The 19,768-nt window shown below is 49.6% G+C and overlaps 1 protein-coding gene across 4 annotated transcripts in view; it reads left to right on the top strand.

Moving 5' to 3' along the window:
• LOC140399616 (flavin-containing monooxygenase 5-like) overlaps positions 1-19,768 on the top strand; it is a 95,687-nt gene that overhangs the window by 21,779 nt on the left and 54,140 nt on the right. For 2 of the 4 annotated variants that reach the window (XM_072489153.1, XM_072489152.1), the window contains 2 exons: positions 6,321-6,459; positions 8,132-8,319. In XM_072489153.1, the coding sequence (XP_072345254.1) occupies positions 6,321-6,459; positions 8,132-8,319 (327 nt within the window). Of the gene's footprint in view, positions 1-1,191; positions 1,213-4,981; positions 5,004-6,320; positions 6,460-8,131; positions 8,320-19,768 lie in introns of those variants that run through there. The other 2 variants (XM_072489155.1, XM_072489154.1) reach the window with 2 other exon arrangements.

The raw sequence follows: 19,768 nt of genomic DNA, 5'->3' as shown, positions 1-19,768 counted from the left end.
CTTAGTGTCCAAAGATGTGCAGGTTAGGTGGATTGGCCGTGTTAAATTGTCCCTTAGTGTCCAACGATGTGCAGGTTAGGTGGATTGGCCGTGTTAAATTGCCCCTTCGTGTCCAAAGATGTACAGGTTAGGTGGATTGGCTGTGATAAATTGTCCCCTGTGTCCAAAGATGCACAGGTTAGGTGGATTGGCCGTGTTAAATTGTCCCTTAGTGTCCAAAGATGTGCAGGTTAGGTGGATTGGCCGTGTTAAATTGCCCCTTCGTGTCCAAAGATGTACAGGTTAAGTGGAATGGCCGTGTTAAATTGTCCCTCAGTGTCCAAAGATGTACAGGTTAGGGGGATTGGCCATGTTAAATTGTCCCTTAGTGTCCAAAGATGTGCAGGTTAGCGTGGATTGGCCGTGTTAAATTGTTCCTTAGTGTCCAAAGATGTACATGTTACGTGGATTGGCCGTGTTAAATTGTCCCTTAGTGTCCAAGGATGTGCAAGTTAGGTGGATTGGTTGTGTTAAATTGTCCCTTAGTGTCCAAAGATATGCAGGTTAGGGGGATTGGCCGTGTTAAATTGTCCCTTTGTGTCCAAAGATGTACAGGTTAGTTGGATTCGTCTTGTTAAATTGTCCCTTAGTGTCCAAAGATGTGCAGGTTAGGTGGATTGGCCGTGTTAAATTGTCCCTTAGAGTCCAACGATGTACAGGTTAGGTGGATTGGCCGTGTTAAATTGTCCCTTAGTGTCCAACGATGTAGAGGTTAGATGGATTGATCACGTTCAATTGCCCTTAGTGTCCAATAAAGGTTTGTGGGGTTACGGGGTAGGGTCGAGGTGTGGGCGTAAATAGGGCGCTCTTTCCAAGGGCATGTACAGACTAGTTGAGCCGAATGCTCTCATTCTGCATTGTAAATTCTATGATTCTATGTTTTCCTCTCTTGTGGAGTGACACCAGTGTCAACATGTTTATCTCTGTCAAACACTTCACTTAAGTGTGCCAAAACCTCTCCTCCCCTCACTCTCGATCTCTATCATTCCACGGTCATTGGTTTGACTGAATCCAGACAGGTTGAACAGCATTTCTGATCTGATCTGTGGTTCAATGCATCTTTGTCTTATCTTTCCTACCCCACCCCACTCCAGATTCTGCAAATTCTACAAAGCACTCATCTTTCGTGTCCCCGGGCTCAGCACTGCCGTCTCACAGCCCCGCGGACCCAGGGTGAATTCCGATCTCGGGTGACTGCCTGCATGGAGTTGACCCGTTCATTCCCCCACTCCTCCACCCCAAACCACACCCACCCAACGTGACTGCGTGGTTTCCTCCGAGTGCTCCGGTTTCCTCCCACAGTCCAAAGATGTACAAGTTCGATGGATTGGCCGTGTTAAATTGTCCCTTAGTGTCCAAAGATGTGCGGGTTAGGTGGATTGGCCGTGTTAAATTGTCCCTTCGTGTCCAAAGATGTACAGGTTAGGTGGATTGGCCGTGTTAAATTGTTCCTTAGTGTCCAAAGATGTGCAGGTTAGGTGGATTGGCCATGTTAAATTGTCCCTTTGTGTCGAAAGATGTACAGGTTAGGTGGATTGCCGTGTTAAATTGTCCCTTAATGTCCAAAGATGTGCAGGTTAGGTGGATTGGCCGTGTTAAATTGCCCCTTAGTGTCCAAAGATGCAAAGGTTAGGTGGATTGGTCGTGTTAAATTGTCCCTTGGTTCCAAAGATGTACAGGTTAGGTGGATTGGCCGTGTTAAATTGTTCCTTAGTGTCCAAAGATGTGCAGGTTAGGTGGATTGGCCGTGTTAAATTGTCCCTTAGTGTCCAAAGATGTGCAGGTTAGGCGATTGGTCATGTTAAATTGTCCCTTAGTATCCAAACATGTACAGGTTAAGTGAATTAGCCGTGTTAAATTGTCGCTTAGTGTCCAAAGATGTGCAGGTTAGGTAATTGGTCGTGTTAAATTGTCCCTTAGTTTCGAAAGATGTACAGGTTAGGTAGATTGGCCGTGTTAAATTGTCCCTTAGTGTCCAAGGATGTCAGTTTAGGTGGATTGGCCGTGTTAAATTGTCCCTTAGTGTCCAAAGGTATGCAGGTTAGGTGGATTGGCCGTGTTAAATTGTCCCATAGTGTCCAAAGATGTGCAGGTTAGGTGGATTGGCCGTGTTAAATTGCCCCTTAGTGTCCAAAGATGTACAGGTTAGGTGGATTGGCCGTGTTAAATTGTCCCTTAGTGTCCAAAGATGTACAGGTTCGGTGGATTGGCCGTGTTAAATTGCCCCTTAGTGTCCAAAGATGTACAGGTTAGGTGGATTGGCCGTGTTAAATTGTCCCTTAGTGTCCAAAGATGTACAGGTTAGGTGGATTGGCCGTGTTAAATTGTCCCTTAGTGTCCAAAGATGTACAGGTTAGGTGGATTGGCCGTGTTAAGTTGTCCCTTAGTGTCCAACGATGTAGAGGTTAGATGGATTGGCCGTGGTAAATTGTCCCTTAGTGTCCAACGATGTAGAGGTTAGATGGATTGATCACATTCAATTGCCCTTAGTGTCCAATAAAGGTTTGTGGGGTTACGGGGTAGGGTGGAGGTGTGGGCTTAAATAGGGCGCTCTTTCCAAGGGCATGTACAGACTAGTTGAGCCGAATGCTCTCATTCTGCATTGTAAATTCTATGATTCTATGTTTTCCTCTCTTGTGGAGTGACACCAGTATCAACATGTTTATCTCTGTCAAACACTTCACTTAAGTGTGCCAAAACCTCTCCTCCCCTCACTCTCGATCTCTATCATTCCACGGTCATTGGTTTGACTGAATCCAGACAGGTTGAACAGCATTTCTGATCTGAATTGTCCCTTAGTGTCCAAAGATGTACTGGTTAGGGGGATTGGCCGTGTTAAATTGTCCCTTAGTGTCCCTAAGATGTACAGGTTAGGGGGATTGGCCGTGTTAAATTGTCCCCTTAGTGTCCAAAGATGTGCAGATTAGATGGATTGGCCGTGTTAAATTGTCCCTTCGTGTCCAAAGATGTGCAGGTTAGGTGGATTGGCTGTGTTAAATTGTCCCTTAGTGTCCAAAGATGTACAGGTTAGGTGGATTGGCCGTGTTAAATTGTCCCTTAGTGTCCAAAGATGTGCAGGTTAGGGGGATTGGCCGTGTTAAATTGTCCCTTAGTGTCCAAAGATGTGCAGGTTAGGTGGATTGGCCGTGTTAAATTGTCCCTTGGTGTCCAAAGATGTACAGGTTAGGTGGATTGGCCGTGTTAAATTGTCCCTTAGTGTCCAAAGATGTACAGGTTAGGTTGATCGGCCGTGTTAAATTGTCCCTTAGTGTCCCAAAGATGTACAGGTGAGGTGGATTGGCCGTGTTAAATTGCCCCTTAGTGTCCAAAGATGCAAAGGTTAGGTGGATTGGCCATGTTAAATTGGCCCTTAGTGTCCCAAAGATGTACAGGTTAGGTGGATCGGCCGTGTTCAATTGTCCCCTTAGTATCCAAAGATGTACAGGTTAGGTGGATTGGCCGTGTTAAATTGTCCCTTAGTGTCCAAAGATGTACAGGTTAGGTGGATTGGCCGTGTTAAATTGTCCCTTGGTGTCCAAAGATGTACAGGTTAGGTGGATTGGCCGTGTTAAATTTTCCCTTAGTGTCCAAAGATGTACAGGTGAGGTGGATTGGCCGTGTTAAATTGCCCCTTAGTGTCCAAAGATGCAAAGGTTAGGTGGATTGGCCATGTTAAATTGGCCCTTAGTGTCCCAAAGATGTACAGGTTAGGTGGATCGGCCGTGTTCAATTGTCCCCTTAGTATCCAAAGATGTACAGGTTAGGTGGATTGGCCGTGTTAAATTGTCCCTTAGTGTCCAAAGATGTACAGGTTAGGTGGATTGGCCGTGTTAAATTGTCCCTTGGTGTCCAAAGATGTATAGGTTAGGTGGATTGCCGTGTGAAATTGTCCCCTAGTGTCCAAAGATGTACAGGTGAGGTGGATTGGCCGTGTTAAATTGCCCCTTAGTGTCCAAAGATGCAAAGGTTAGGTGGATTGGCCATGTTAAATTGGCCCTTAGTGTCCAAAGATGTACAGGTGAGGTGGATTGGCCGTGTTAAATTGGCCCTTAGTGTCCAAAGATGTGCAGGTTAGGTGGATTGGCCGTGTTAAATTGTCCTTTAGTGTCCAAAGATGTACAGGTGAGGTGGATTGGCCGTGTTAAATTGGCCCTTAGTGTCCAAAGATGTACAGGTTAGGTGGATTGGCCGTGTTAAATTGTCCCTTAGTGTCCATAGCTGTAAAGGTTAGGTGGATTGGCCGTGTTAAATTGTCCCTTAGTGTCCAAAGATGTACAGGTTAGGTGGATTGGCCGTGTTAAATTGTCCCTTAGTGTCCGAAGATGTGCAGGTTTGTGGATTGGCCGTGTTAAATTGTCCCTTAGTGTCCAAAGATGTACAGGTTAGGTGGATTGGCCGTGTTAAATTGTCCCCTAATGTCCAACGATGTACAGGTTAGATGGATTGGCCGTGGTAAATTGTCCCTTAGTGTCCAACGATGTAGAGGTTAGGTGGATTGGTCACGTTCAATTGCCCTTAGTGTCCAATAAAGGTTTGTGGGGTTACGGGGTAGGGTGGAGGTGTGGGCTTAAATAGGGCGCTCTTTCCAAGGGCATGTACAGACTAGTTGAGCCGAATGCTCTCATTCTGCATTGTAAATTCTATGATTCTATGTTTTCCTCTCTTGTGGAGAGACACCAGTGTCAACATGTTTATCTCTGGCAAACACTTCACTTAAATGTGCCAAAACCTCTCCTCCCCTCACTCTCGATCTCTATCATTCCACGGTCATTGGTTTGAGTGAATCCAGACAGGTTGAACAGCATTTCTGATCTGATCTGTGGTTCAATGCATCTTTGTCTTATCTTTCCTACCCCACCCCACTCCAGATTCTGCGAATACTACGAAGCACTCACCTTTCGTGACCCCGGGCTCAGCACTGCCACCTCACAGCACCTCGGACCCAGGGTGAATTCCGATCTCGGGTGACTGCCTGCATGGAGTTGACCCGTTCATTCCCCCACCCCTCCACCCCAACCCACACCCACCCAACAGGTCTGCGTGGGTTTCCTCCGAGTGCTCCGGTTTCCTCCCACAATCCAAAGAGGGACAGGTTAGGTGGATTGGCTGTGTTAAATTGTCCCTTAGTGTCCAAAGATGTACAGGTTAGGGGGATTGGCCGTGTTAAATTGCCCCTTAGTGTCCAAAGATGCAAAGGTTAGGTGGATTGGCCGTGTTAAATTGTCATTAGTGTCCAAAGATGTGCAGGTTAGGTGGATTGGCCGTGTTAAATTGTCCCTTAGTGTCCAAAGATGTGCAGGTTAGGTGGATTGGCCGTGTTAAATTGCCCCTTCGTGTCCAAAGATGTACAGGTTAGGTGGAATGGCCGTGTTAAATTGTCCCTCAGTGTCCAAAGATGTACAGGTTCGATGGATTGGCCGTGTCAAATTGTCCCTTCGTGTCCAAAGATGTGCAGGTTAGGTGGATTGGCCGTGTTAAATTGTCCCTTAGTGTCCAAAGATGTGCAGGTTAGGTGGATTGGCCGTGCTAAATTGTCCCTTAGTGTCCAAGGATGTGCAGGTTAGGTGCATTGGCTGTGTTAAATTGTCCGTTAGTGTCCAAAGATATGCAGGTTAGGGGGATTGGCCGTGTTAAATTGTTCCTTAGTGTCCAAAGATTTACATGTTAGGTGGATTGGCCGTGTTAAATTGTCCCTTAGTGTCCAAGGATGTGCAGGTTAGGTGGATTGGTTGTGTTAAATTGTCCCTTAGTGTCCAAAGATATGCAGGTTAGGGGGATTGGCCGTGTTAAATTGTCCCTTTGTGTCCAAAGATGTACAGGTTAGTTGGATTCGCCTTGTTAAATTGTCCCTTAGTGTCCAAAGATGTGCAGGTTAGGTGGATTGGCCGTGTTAAATTGTCCCTTAGTGTCCAAAGATGTGGAGGTTTGTGGATTGGCCGTGTTAAATTGTCCCTTAGTGTCCAAAGATGTACAGGTTAGGTGGATTGACCGTGTTAAATTGTCCCTTAGTGTCCAAAGATGTGCAGGTTAGGTGGATTGGCCGTGTTAAATTGTCCCTTAGTGTCCAAAGATGTGCAGGTTAGGTGGATTGGCCGTGTTAAATTGTCCCTTAGTGTCCAAAGATGTACAGGTTAGGTGGACTGGCCATGTTAAATTGCCCCTTAGTGTCCAAAGATGTGCTCCAAGCATACGAAGCCCATTGCTTGAGAAGGAGCGCCGTCCCTTCTGCAATTGGCTGCCTTGCGCTCGTGTGCTGATATCAGTGTTCTTCCTTCACGCAGATGCCGGGAGCAAAGCATGTCGCCATCATCGGAGGGGGGGCCAGCGGCCTGGTCGCCACAAAGTGCTGTCTGGAAGAAGGCATGGAGCCCGTCTGCTTCGAGAAGAACGATGACATCGGTGGGCTTTGGAACTTCCAGGGGAGTACCTCCATCTTTCTGAGCCGGGGCCCCCGGATCGAACCCGCAGCACCGTCGGGCAGCAGGGCTAACTAGCACCAATGCGAGTGTGTATATTTGAGTGCGTATGAGTTTTAACGTGAGTCTGTTTGAGTGTGTGTGTTTGAAGGTCTGAATTTGTGTGTGAGCATGTTTGAGAGTGCAAGTGTGTGTGTGTGTGAGCGTTCAACTGTTTATGTGTGTGACTGTTTGGGTGCGCGTGTGTGAGTGTGTGTGTGTGTGTGTTTGAGTGTGTGTCTGTGAGAATGTGTGAGTATTTGAGAGTGTGCGTGTGAGTGTGTGAATGTGTGAGTGTGTGAATGTGTGTGTTTGAGTGTGAGTGTGTGTTTGAGAGTGTGTGTGTGTGTTTGAGAGTGTGTGTGTGTGTGAATGTGTGTGTGCGAATGTGTGTGTGAGTTTGAGACTGCGAGTGTGCGAATATGAGTGTGAGTGAGTGGGAATGTGTGAGTGGGTGAGTTGGTGTGAGTATGAGTGTGTGGATGATTGCGAGTGTGGGTATGTGTGGGAGTATGTGAGTGTGAGTGTATGTTTGAGTGTGTGTGAATATAAGTGTGACTGTGAGGGTGAGTGTGATTGCGTGAGTGTGTTTGTGTGTGAATGAGTGTGAGAGTGTGAGTGTGAGTGCGAGTGTGAGTGCGAGTGAGTGTGAGTGAGTGAGTGTGAGTGAGTGAGTGTGAGTGAGTGTGAGTGTGTGTGCAATGTGTGAGTTCATGTGAATATGAATGTGTGTGAATGTGTTTGTGTGTGAGTGTGAGTGTGAGTGTGAGAGTGCGAGGGTGTTTGTGTGTGAATGAGTGTGAGAGTGGGTGTGTGAGTGCGAGTGTGAGTGAGTGCGAGTGTGCGTGAGTGTGTGTGAGTGTGAGTGCAATGTGTGAGTGCGAGTGTGTGCGAGTGCGAGTGTGTGCGAGTGTGAGTGTGTGCGAGTGTGAGTGTGAGTGCAATGTGTGAGTGTGAGTGTGTGCGAGTGTGAGTGTGTGCGAGTGTGAGTGTGAGTGCAATGTGTGAGTGTGAGTGTGTGCGAGTGCGAGTGTGTGCGAGTGTGAGTGTGAGTGCAATGTGTGAGCGTGAGTGCAATGTGTGAGTGTGTGCGAGTGTGAGTGTGTGCGAGTGTGAGTGTGTGTGCGAGTGTGAGTGTGTGCAAGTGTGAGTGTGAGTGCAATGTGTGAGTGCATGTGAATATGAATGTGTGTGAATGTGTTTATGTGTAAGGGTGAGTGTGAGAGTGCGAGGGTGTGAGTGCGACTGCGTGTTTGAGTGTGTGAGAGTGTGAGAGAATGCGAGTGTGGGTGCAAGTGTGAGTCCGAGTGGGTGTGTGCCTGTTTGAGTGTGTGTGAATATAAGTGTGACTGTGAGGGTTTGTGTGTGTAAGGGTGAGTGTGTGGGTGAGTGTGTGTGTAAGGGTGAGTGTGTGGGTGAGTGTGTGGGTGAGTGCGAGTGTGAGTGCGAGTGTGAGTGAGTGTACGTGTGTGCCAGCGATCCAGGTGTAACAGCAGCAATTGGGTGTTTGATATTCGCTCGGACGAGACATGGCCTCCGAAGGCGCTCGCAGTGTGTCCCACGGCTGCTGCGACGCCCGCCTGTGCTGTGGTCCGCGATACATGGCCGCCAATTGTTTCTCCTTTCTCCCCATTAGGAGGTGGTGACAGACTGGAAAGGAAGCGTCTATCGGTCGCTGATCAGCAACTCCTCCAAAGAAATGATGTGCTTCAGTGACTTCCCGTTCCCGGAGGACTACCCGACCTTCATGCATCATTCCAAGGTCCTGCAGTACCTACGCCTCTACGCCCAGAACTTTGGCCTGATGAAGTACATCCGGCTAAAGGTTAGTTACTACGGCTGCGAAGGTGGTGGTGTTGAGTTTGGGTAGGGTGCTCTTTCCAAGAGCCGGTGCAGACTCAAAGGGGCGAATGGCCTCCTTCTGCACTGTAAATTCAATGATAATCTATGATTAATCTAGGACAAAGGTTCGGCACAACATCGTGGGCCGAAGGGCCTGTTCTGTGCTGTATTTTCTATGTTCTATGTGCTAGATGCGGGCAGGTTGTTTCCACTGGCGGGTGAAAGCAGAACGAGGGGGCATAGCCTCAAAATAAGGGGAAGTAGATTTAGGACTGAGTTTAGGAGAAACTTCTTCACCCAAAGGGTTGTGAATCTATGGAATTCCTTGCCCAGTGAAGCAGTCGAGGCTCCTTCATTAAATGTTTTTAAGATAAAGATAGATAGTTTTTTGAAGAATAAAGGGATTAAGGGTTATGGTGTTCGGGCCGGAAAGTGGAGCTGAGTCCACAAAAGATCAGCCATGATCTCATTGAATGGTGGAGCAGGCTCGAGGGGCCAGATGGCCTACTCCTGTTCCTAGTTCTTATGTTCTTATGTTCTTATAATCTTCGACCCCTCATCTCCAATGGAACCCAAATCCGTGTTCGAGCAGAAGCCAGGCCGATTCACCAGCCAGTCTGAACGTTCCCACATTGACAGAGAAGGGAGAGAGAGCGATTAGAAGCGCAAAGTTCCCGATCGAGATGTGTGTTGGGGCAACAGGCTTGTTGCAATGGGCAGGGTGCCCATCGCGATGTCAAAGTCCTATTCATCGGCCTGTCGGGCTATCTGCGTGCGAAGGGAGGACGAGAGAGAGCGAGAGAAGGAGGCAGAAGGAAAGGGAGAGAGAGAAAGAGACAGACAGAGACAGAAACAGAGAGACGCGAGAGAACGAAAGAAAGAGAGAGCGAGGACGGAGAAGAGAGAGAGAAGGTGAGAGAGAGGAGGGAGAGAGAAGAAGAGGAAGAGAAGGAGGGAGGGCGAGAGCAGAGAGAGGGATAGAGAGGGGGAGATAGAGAATGAGTGAGAGAAGGCGAGAGAGAAGGAGAGTGAGAGAGAAAGCGAGACAGAGAGAGAGAGGACAGCGAGTGAAAGAGAGTGAGAGGAGCGAAAGAAGGAGAGAAAGACAGAAGGAGAGTGAGAAGGAGAGAGTGAGGAGAGGGGAGGGAGAGAGAGGGACAGATGGAGAAAGGCAGAATGAGGCAGCAAGACAAATTGAAATAGAAATGGAGAGAGAGGGGGCATGAGGGAGGGAGAGAGGGAAGAGGCATTGAGGTGATGGAGGAAAAGAGAGAGATGGAGTGGGAGGGAGAGAGAGCGAAAAAGAGGATAGGAAGAAGATTAGGGAATAGAGGGAGCAGAGAGAGAGTGATGGAGGAAGTGGGAGAGAGAGTGAGGGTGACAAAGAGAGAAAGAGAGGGAGGGGGAGAAAGAGAGAGAGACAGAGAGAGGGGGACAGAGAGAGACAGAGAGAGAGAGCGAGTGAGAGAGACAGAGAGAGAGACAGAGAGAGAGAGACAGAGAGAGAGACAGAGAGAGAGACAGAGAGAGATAGACAGAGAGAGAGATAGACAGAGAGAGAGATAGACAGAGAGAGAGAAAGACAGAGAGAGAGAGACAGAGAGAGAGAGAGCCGGAGAGAGAGACGGAGGGAGAGAGGAAGAGAGAGAGAGGGAGAGAGATACAGAGACAGGATGGGAGAGACAGAGAGAGACAGAGACAGAGAGAGAGAGCGAGAAAGACAGAAGGAGAGAGTGCAGAGAGAGGGGGAGAGAGATACAGAGCCAGGCAGGGAGAGACAGAGACAGGGAGGGAGAGACAGAGAGAGAGAGAGACGGAGAGAGAGAGCGAGAGAGACAGAGGGAGAGAGTGCAGAGAGAGGGAGAGAAAAAGAGAGGGGGAGAGAGGTACAGAGACAGGGAGGGCGAGACAGAGAGAGAGACAGAGAGAGAGACCGAGGGAGAGAGAGAGACGGAGGGAGGGAGAGAGAGAGATACAGAGACAGGGAGGGAGAGACAGAGAGAGACAGAGACAGGGAGGGAGAGACAGAGAGAGACAGAGACAGGGAGGGAGAGACAGAGAGAGAGAGAGAGACGGAGAGAGAGAGAGGGAGAGAAATACAGGGACAGGGAGGGAGAGACAGAGAGCCAGAGAGGCGGAGAGAGAGCTGGAGGGAGAGAGAGAGAGGGAGAGAGATACAGAGACAGGGAGGGAGAGACAGAGAGAGACAGAGACAGAGAGCGAGAGAGACAGAAGGAGAGAATGCAGAGAGAGGGAGAGAAAAAGAGAGGGGGAGAGAGGGAGAGAGAGAGAGAGAGGGAGAGAAAAAGAGAGAGTGAGAAACGAGGGTCACCCTAAAAGCCCCAGCTCCAAGCTGAACTTTACAACCTCCTGTCTGAGGGCCTCGGGGCGGAGGGAGCAAAATGTTTAAGCGTTCGGTCGTCACCCACTGAAATCATACTCCACACAAACAGGAACCCCAAAAACAAAGCTTTTGAAAGATATCTGGTGCCCAGTCCAAGGCATTAATCCCTTTGTACAAAGTTCCCTTGTTTTGTCAGCATATCGATTTACAGATAATGGATAGATTTCAGATGGCTTGAATTTCAGCTTTCCTGCACATACGTTCTTGTGGACTGGTGCACAGCAGACCATTGAAACTAATGTTGCAGGGGGATGGGAACCGATGCAGGAAGTTGGAAGGTAGTAAAACAGGGACAGAAATAAAAGACAGTAAGGGGGAAAGTGTAAGGCAGAGAAGCCATAGTCAAAAATCAAAAAGGGCGACAGTACAAGGTACAGTGACTGAGGGGAGTTCCGTGAATAGGACCAGGAATACTAAAAGGAATAAAACGGTGTAGCGCACAAAGACTCCGACAGACGAATAGAGTGAAGTCGATGAGGCTTTATTAAGCGTGTCTGTTCCCCCGCAGTTCAGCAACAGACTGGCCTGCGGGGGAGGACTCCTAGTTCTTATACTCCGCCTTCAGGGTGGAGCTAGAGGTCAACGGCCAACCAGGACCCGGGATCTGTCAGCCAATGACATCAACAGATGAGCCCGCACATGTTTTCGGAGCAAGATGGGTCCTGGGGCCGCCAGCCAGGTCGGCAGCGACGTTCCAGAGGAGGACTTCCTGGGGAAGACAATGAGGCGTTTGGTTAGTGGTGGTACACAGTAGTGACCGGATGGAGTGGAGGGCGTCCGGGAGGACCTCCTGCCACCGTGAAACTGGGAGGACCCTGGACCGTAGGGCCAGTAGGACGGTCTTCCAGACCGTGCCGTTCTCCCTCTCTACTTGCCCGTTCCCCCGGGGGTTGTAGCTGGTCGTCCTGCTCGAGGCTATACCCTTGCTGAGCAGGAACTGGCGCAGCTCGTCACTCATGAAAGAGGACCCCCTGTCGCTGTGGACGTATGCGGGGCAACCGAACAGTGTGAATATGCTGTTCAGGGCTTTAATGACTGTGGCCGCGGTCATGTCAGAACAGGGGATGGCAAATGGGAAGCGGGAGTACTCGTCCACCACATTAAGGAAGTATGTGTTGCGGTCGGTGGAGGGGAGGGGTCCTTTGAAATCCAGACTGAGGCGTTCAAAGGGACGGGAAGCCTTGATCAGGTGCGCTCTATCCGGCCTGAAAAAGTGCGGTTTGCACTCTGCGCAGATGTGGCAGTTCCTGGTGACTGTACGGACCTCCTCCAAAGAGTATGGGAGGTTGCGGGACTTAATAAAGTGGTAGAACCGAGTGACCCCCGGGTGGCAGAGGTCCTCGTGGAGGGTTTGGAGGCGGTTAATTTGTGCGTTGGCACATGTGCCGCGGGATAGGGCATCGGAAGGCTCGTTCAGCTTTCCGGGACGATACAAGATCTCGTAGTTGAAGGTGGAGAGCTCGATCCTCCACCTTAAGATCTTGTCGTTTTTGATTTTGCCCCGCTGTGCATTATCGAACATGAAGGCTACCGACCGTTGGTCCGTGAGGAGAGTGAATCTCCTGCCGGCCAGGTAATGCCTCCAATGTCACACAGCTTCCACTATGGCCTGGGCTTCCTTTTCCACTGAGGAGTGGCGGATTTCTGAAGCGTGGATGGTCCGGGAGAAGAAGGCCACGGGTCTGCCCACTTGGTTAAGGGTGGCCGCTAGAGCTACGTCGGAGGCGTCGCTCTTGACCTGGAAGGGGAGGGACTCGTCGATGGCGCGCATCGTGGCCTTTGCGATATCCGCTTTGATGCGGCTGAAGGCCTGGCAAGCCTCTGTCGACAGAGGGAAGGTCGTGGTCTGTATTAGGGGGCGGGCCTTGTCTGCGTACTGGGGGACCCACTGGGCGTAGTATGAAAAGAACCCCCAGGCAGCGTTTCAGGGCTTTTGGGCAGTGCGGGAGGGGAAATTCCATGAGGGGGCGCATACGTTCGGGGTCGGGGCCTATTATCCCATTGCGCACTACATATCCCAATATGGCTAGCCGGTTGGTGCTAAAAACGCACTTGTCCTCGTTATATGTGAGGTTCAAGGCTTTGGCGGTCTGGAGGAATTTTTGGAGGTTGGCGTCGTGGTCCTGCTGGTCGTGGCCGCAGATGGTTACATTGTCGAGATACGGGAACGTGGCCCGTAACCCGTGTTGATCAACCATTCGGTCCATCTCTCGTTGGAAGACCGAGACCCCGTTTGTGACGCCAAATGGGACCCTTAGGAAATGGTATAATCGCCCGTCTGCCTCGAAGGCTGTGTACTTGCGGTCACTTGGGCGGATGGGGAGCTGATGGTAGGCGGACTTGAGGTCCACGGTGGAGAAGACCTTATATTGGGCAATCCGATTGACCATGTCGGATATGCGGGGGAGAGGGTACGCGTCTAGTTGTGTGTACCTGTTGATGGTCTGGCTATAGTCAATGACCATCCTTTGCTTCTCCCCGGTCTTCACTACTACCACCTGTGCTCTCCAGGGACTATTGCTGGCCTGGATTATGCCTTCCTTCAGTAGCCGCTGGACTTCGGACCGAATGAAGGTCCGGTCCTGGGCGCTGTACCGTCTGCTCCTAGTGGCGACGGGTTTGCAATCCGGGGTGAGGTTCGCAAACAAGGATGGGGGCTGAACCTTGAGGGTTGCGAGGCCGCAGATAGTGAGTGGGGGTATTGGGCCGCCGAATTTGAAGGTAGATTCCACTGGAAGTCTGGAAGTCTAATCCCAGTAATGTGGGGGCGCAGAGTTGGGGAAGGACGTAGAGCCTGTAGTTTTTGAACTCCCTCCCTTGCACCGTTAGGGTAACTATGCAGAAGCCTTTGATCTGTACGGAGTGGGATCCTGCAGCTAGGGAAATCTTTTGTGCGCTGGGACGGATGGTCAAAGAACAGCGTCTTACCGTGTCGGGGTGGATAAAGCTTTCCGTGCTCCCGGAGTCGACCAGGCATGGTGTCTCGTGCCCGTTTATCAGCACCGTTGTTGTCGTCGTCTGGAGAGTCCGGGGCCGTGCTTGGCCCAGCGTCATTGAAGCCAGCCGTGGTTGTAGTAGTGGAGTATCTTCTTCGAACCCCGTGGAGCCGTCGATGCTGGGGTCCGTTGTTGCCGTCCAAGATGGCGTCGGGGTGAACAAGATGGCTGCCCCCATGCATCGCACATGGCTGGGGGGTCACAAGATGGCGGCGGGGGTGGACAAAATGGCTGCCCCCATGCGTCGTACAGGTCTGGGGTGGTCCAAGATGGCGGCGCCCCTCCTCCCCTCATGGTGGCCGGTACCCAAAATGGCGGCGACTGCGGGTCGCACATGGGGCGCTGGGGGGGTTGGGGAGCGTTAGGAACACGCAGGACTCCCTCTTCTCTGGGGACAGCGGTGGCCGGGACCCAAAGTGGTAGCGCCGGCGGGTCATACATGGGGTGCGGGGGGGGGGGGTTGGGGAGCGTAAAAGGCGTGCAGGGCTCCCTGTTCTCCGGGGAGAGCGGTGGTCGGGACCCAAGGTGGTTGCGCCTGCGGGTCGTACATGGGGCGCTGGGGGGGGGGTTGGGGAGCGTAAAAGGCGTGCAGGGCTCCCTGTTCTCCTGGGACCGCGGCGACCTCCCGGGACCGGCGCACAGCCGCGAAATGGCCCTTTTTCCCGCAGCTCTTACAGATCGCTGCGCGGGCCGGGCAGCGCTGCCGGGGGTGTTTCGCCTGGCCGCAGAAATAGCAGCGGGCTCCCCCGGTGCGACTTGGCGTTTGAACCGCGCAAGCCTGTGGGGTGTCCGGGGGGGGGGGTGGGTTTGTCGCGATAGGTGCGTACGGAGCCCAATGGGCTGCCGCGCGGTCGGGGCTGTAGGCGCGGGTGTTTCGCGCGGCCACGTCTAGGGAGGCTGCTAGGGCCCGTGCCTCTGAGAGTCCTAGCGACTCTTTTTCTAAAAGTCTTTGGCGGATTTGGGAGGAGTTCATACCTGCCACAAAAGCATCACGCATTAACATGTCCGTGTGTTCATTTTCGTTCACCGGCGGGCAGCTGCAGGCCCGTCCCAAAATTAGTAGCGCGGCGTAGAATTCATCTATCGATTCTCCGGGACTTTGCCGTCTCGTTGCGAGTTGATAGCGAGCGTAGATCTGGTTTACTGGGCGGACATAGAGACTTTTTAGTGCTGCGAACGCCGTCTGGAAATCCTCTGCGTCTTCGATGAGAGAGAAAATCTCCGTGCTTAACCTCGAGTGCAGGACCTGTAGTTTTTGGTCTTCTGTGACCCGGCCGGTGGCCGTTCTGAGGTAGGCCTCGAAACAAGTCTGCCAGTGCTTGAAAGCTGCTGCTGCGTTCACTGCGTGGGGGCTGATCCTCGGGCATTCCGGGATGATCCTGAGCTCCATAGTCCTTTAGTCACGCTTAATAAATTGTAGCGCACAAAGACTCCGAGAGACGAATAGAGTGAAGTCGATGAGGCTTTATTAAGCGTGACTGTTTCCCCCGCAGTTCAGTAGTAGACTGCCTGCGGGGGAGGACTCCTGGTTCTTATACTCCGCCTTCAGGGCGGAGCTAGAGGTCAACGGCCAACCAGGACCCGGAATCTGTCAGCCAATGACATCACGGCTTCACAGTCCCACATGACCCCTAATGCATACTACCACAAACGGGAAGTAAAAACATTAATGGTAAGCAACGCGGCAGGTTGTTACAGGAAGATATGGGTTCAACGACAAGGAAAATTAGGAGAAAGGTTAAGAGGAAATATAACTTAGGAGAGGTTACTGATCGAGGTGTTAAGATTCAGAACAGAGGTAAAAAAGCCAACATAAGTGTACTTTACCTGAATGCTCGTAGTATTCGGAATAAGGTAAATGAGTTAATGCGCAAATCATTGTGAAAGACTATGATTTAGTGGCCATTACTGAAACATGGTTAAAGGATGGTCACGACTGGGAGTTAAATATCCGAGGGTATCAAACTATTCGGAAGGACAGAGTGGATGTTAAGGTGTAGCTCTGTTATTTAAGGATGACATCCGGGCAACAGTAAGGGATGACATCGGTGCTATGGAGGATAAGGTTGAATCCATTTGGGTGGAAATCAGGAATAGTAAGGCAAAAAAGTCACTGATAGGAGTAATCTATAGGCCACCAAATAGTAACATTATGGTGGGGCATGCAATAAACAAAGAAATAACGGATGCATGTAGGAATGGTACAGCAGTTATCATGGGGGATTTTAATCTACATGTCGATTGGTTTAACCAGGTCGGTCAAGGCAGCCTTGAGGAGGAGTTTATAGAATGTATCCGAGATAGTTTCCTCGAACAGTATGTAATGGAACCTACGAGGGAACAAGCGGTCCTAGATCTGGTCCTGTGTAATGAGACAGGATTGATTCATGATCTCATAGTTCGGGATCCTCTCGGAAGGAGCGATCACAATATGGTGGAATTTAAAATACAGATGGAGGGTGAGAAGGTAAAATCAAGCACTAGTATTTTGTGCTTAAACAAAGGAAATTACAATGGGATGCGAGAAGACCTAGCTAAGGTAGATTGGGAGCAAAGACTTTATGGTGAAACAGTTGAGGAACAGTGGAGAACCTTCCAAGTGATTTTTCACAGTGTTCAGCAAAGGTTTATACCAACAAAAAGGAAGGATGGTAGAAAGAGGGAAAATCGACCGTGGATATCTAAGGAAATAAGGGAGAGTATCAAATTGAAGGAAAAAGCATGCAAAGTGGCAAAGATTAGTGGCGGACTAGAGGACTGGCAAATCTTTAGGGGGCAACAGAAAGCTACTAAAAAAGCTATAAAGAAGAGTAAGATAGATTATGAGAGTAAACTTGCTCAGAATATAAAAACAGATAGTAAAGGTTTCTACAAATATATAAAACAGAAAAGAGTGGCTAAGGTAAATATTGGTCCTTTAGAGGATGAGAAGGGAGATTTAATAATGGGAGATGAGGAAATGGCTGAGGAACTGAACAGGTTTTTTGGGTCGGTCTTCACAGTGGAAGACACATATAACATGCCAGTGACTGATGGAAATGAGGCTATGACAGGTGAGGACCTTGAGAGGGTTACATAGATTACATAGAACATACAGTGCAGAAGGAGGCCATTCGGCCCATCGAGTCTGCACCGACCCACATTAATCCCTCACTTCCACCTTTTCCCCGCAACCCAATAACCCCTCCCAACCCTTATGGACACTACGGGTAATTTAGCATGGCCAATCCACCTAACCTGCACGTCTTTGGACTGTGGGAGGAAACCGGAGCACCCGGAGAAAACCCACGCACACACGGGGAGAACGTGCAAACTCCGCACAGACAGTGACCCAGCGGGGAATCGAACCTGGGGCCCTGGCGCTGTGAAGCCACAGTGCTAATCACTTGTGCTACCGTGCTGCCCGTTGTTATCTCTAAGGAGGTAGTGATGGGCAAGCTAATGGGACCAAAGGTAGACAAGTCTCCTGGCCCTGGTGGAATGCATCCCAGAGTGCTAAAAGAGATGGCTAGGGAAATTGCAAATGCACTAGTGATAATTTGCCAAAATTCACTGGACTCTGGGGTGGTCCCGGCAGATTGGAAATTAGCAAACGTGACACAACTGTTTAAAAAAGGAGGTAGGCAGAAAGCGGGTAATTATAGGCCAGTGAGCTTAACTTCGGTAGTAGGGAAGATGCTGGAATCTATCATCAAGGAAGAAATAGCGAGTCATCTGGATGGAAATTGTCCTATTGGGCAGGCGCAGCATGGGTTCATAAAGGGCAGGTCGTGCCTAACTAATTTAGTGGAATTTTTTGAGGACATTACCAGTGCGGTAGATAACGGGGAGCCAATGGATGTGGTATATATGGATTTCCAGAAAGCCTTTGACAAGGTGCCACACAAAAGGTTGTTGCATAAGATAAAGATGCATGGCATTAAGGGGAAAGTAGTAGCATGGATAGAGGATTGATTAATTAATGGAAAGCAAAGAGTGGGGATTAATGGGTGTTTCTCTGGTTGGCAATCAGTAGCTAGTGGTGTCCCTCAGGGATCAGTGTTGGGCCCACAACTTTTCACAATTTACATAGATGATTTGAAGTTGGGGACCAAGGGCAATGTGTCCAAGTTTGCAGACGACACTAAGATAAGTGGTAAAGCAAAAAGTGCAGAGGATACTGGAAGTCTGCAGAGGGATTTGGATAGGCTAAGTGAATGAGCTAGGGTCTGGCAGATGGAATACAATGTTGACAAATGTGAGGTTATCCATTTTGGTAGGAATAACAGCAAAAGGGATTATTATTTAAATGATAAAATATTAAAACATGCTGCTGTGCAGAGAGAGACCTGGGTGTGCTAGTGCATGAGTCGCAAAAAGTTGGTTTACAGGTGTAACAAGTGATTAAAAAGGCAAATGGAATTTTGTCCTTCATTGCTAGAGGGATGGAGATTAAGACTAAGGAGGTTATTCTGCAATTGTATAAGGTGTTACTGAGGCCACACCAGGAGTATTGTGTTCAGTTTTGTTCTCCTTACTTGAGAAAGGACGTACTGGCACTGGAGGGTGTGCAGAGGAGATTCACTAGGTTAATCCCAGAGCCGAAGGGGTTGGATTACGAAGAGAGGTTGAGTAGACTGGGACTGTACTCATTGGAATTTAGAAGGATGAGGGGGGAATCTTGTAGAAACATATAAGATTATGAAGGGAATAGATAGGATAGATGAGGGAACCATGTTGAGTGAGGGAACCATGGTTGACAAGAGAGGTTGAATGTCTTGTTAAGAGGAAAAAGGAGACTTATGTAAGGCTGAGGAAACAAGGTTCAGACAGGGCATTGGAGGGATACAAGATAGCCAGGAGGGAACTGAAGAAAGGGATTAGGAGAGCTAAGAGAGGGCATGAACAATCTTTGGCGGGTAGGATCAAGGAAAACCCCAAGGCCTTTTACACATATGTGAGAAATATGAGAATGACTAGAGCGAGGGTAGGTCCGATCAAGGACAGTAGCGGGAGATTGTGTATTGAGTCTGAAGAGATAGGAGAGGTCTTGAACGAGTACTTTTCTTCTGTATTTACAAATGAGAGGGGCAATATTGTTGGAGAGGACAGTGTGAAACAGATTGGTAAGCTCGAGGAAATACTTGTCAGGAAGGAAGATGTGTTGGGCATTTTGAAAAACTTGAGGATAGACAAGTCCCCCGGGCCTGACGGCATATATCCAAGGATTCTATGGAAAGCAAGAGATGAAATTGCAGAGCCGTTGGCAATGATCTTTTCGTCCTCACTGTCAACAGGGGTGGTACCAGGGGATTGGAGAGTGGCGAATGTCGTGCCCCTGTTCAAAAAAGGGACTAGGGATAACCCTGGGAATTACAGGCCAGTTAGTCTTACTTCGGTGGTGGGCAAAGTAATGGAAAGGGTACTGAAGGATAGGATTTCTGAGCATCTGGAAAGACACTGCTTGATTAGGGATAGTCAGCACGGATTTGTGAGGGGTAGGTCTTGCCTTACAAGTCTTATTGAATTCTTTGAGGAGGTGACCAAGCATGTGGATGAAGGTAAAGCAGTGGATGTAGTGTACATGGATTTTAGTAAGGCATTTGATAAGGTTCCCCATGGTAGGCTTATGCAGAAAGTAAGGAGGCATGGGGTAGTGGGAAATTTGGCCAGTTGGACAACGAACTGGCTAACCGATAGAAGTCAGAGAGTGGTGGTGGATGGTAAATATTCAGCCTGGATCCCAGTTACCAGTGGTGTACCGCAGGGATCAGTTCTGGGTCCTCTGCTGTTTGTGATTTTCATTAATGACTTGGATGAGGGAGTTGAAGGGTGGGTCAGTAAATTTGCAGACGATACGAAGATTGGTGGAGTTGTGGATAGTGAGGAGGGCTGTTGTCGGCTGCGAAGAGACATAGATAGGATGCAGAGCTGGGCTGAGAAGTGGCAGATGGAGTTTAACCCTGAAAAGTGTGAGGTTGTCCATTTTGGAAGGACAAATATGAATGCGGAATACAGGGTTAACGGTAGAGTTCTTGGCAATGTGGAGGAGC

The sequence above is a fragment of the Scyliorhinus torazame genome, chromosome 23 (assembly GCF_047496885.1).
Source record: "Scyliorhinus torazame isolate Kashiwa2021f chromosome 23, sScyTor2.1, whole genome shotgun sequence".
NCBI classification, from domain to species: domain Eukaryota; kingdom Metazoa; phylum Chordata; class Chondrichthyes; order Carcharhiniformes; family Scyliorhinidae; genus Scyliorhinus; species Scyliorhinus torazame.
Note: the sequence above shows the minus strand (reverse complement) of the source record. Positions and strands in the feature narration are given on the sequence as shown.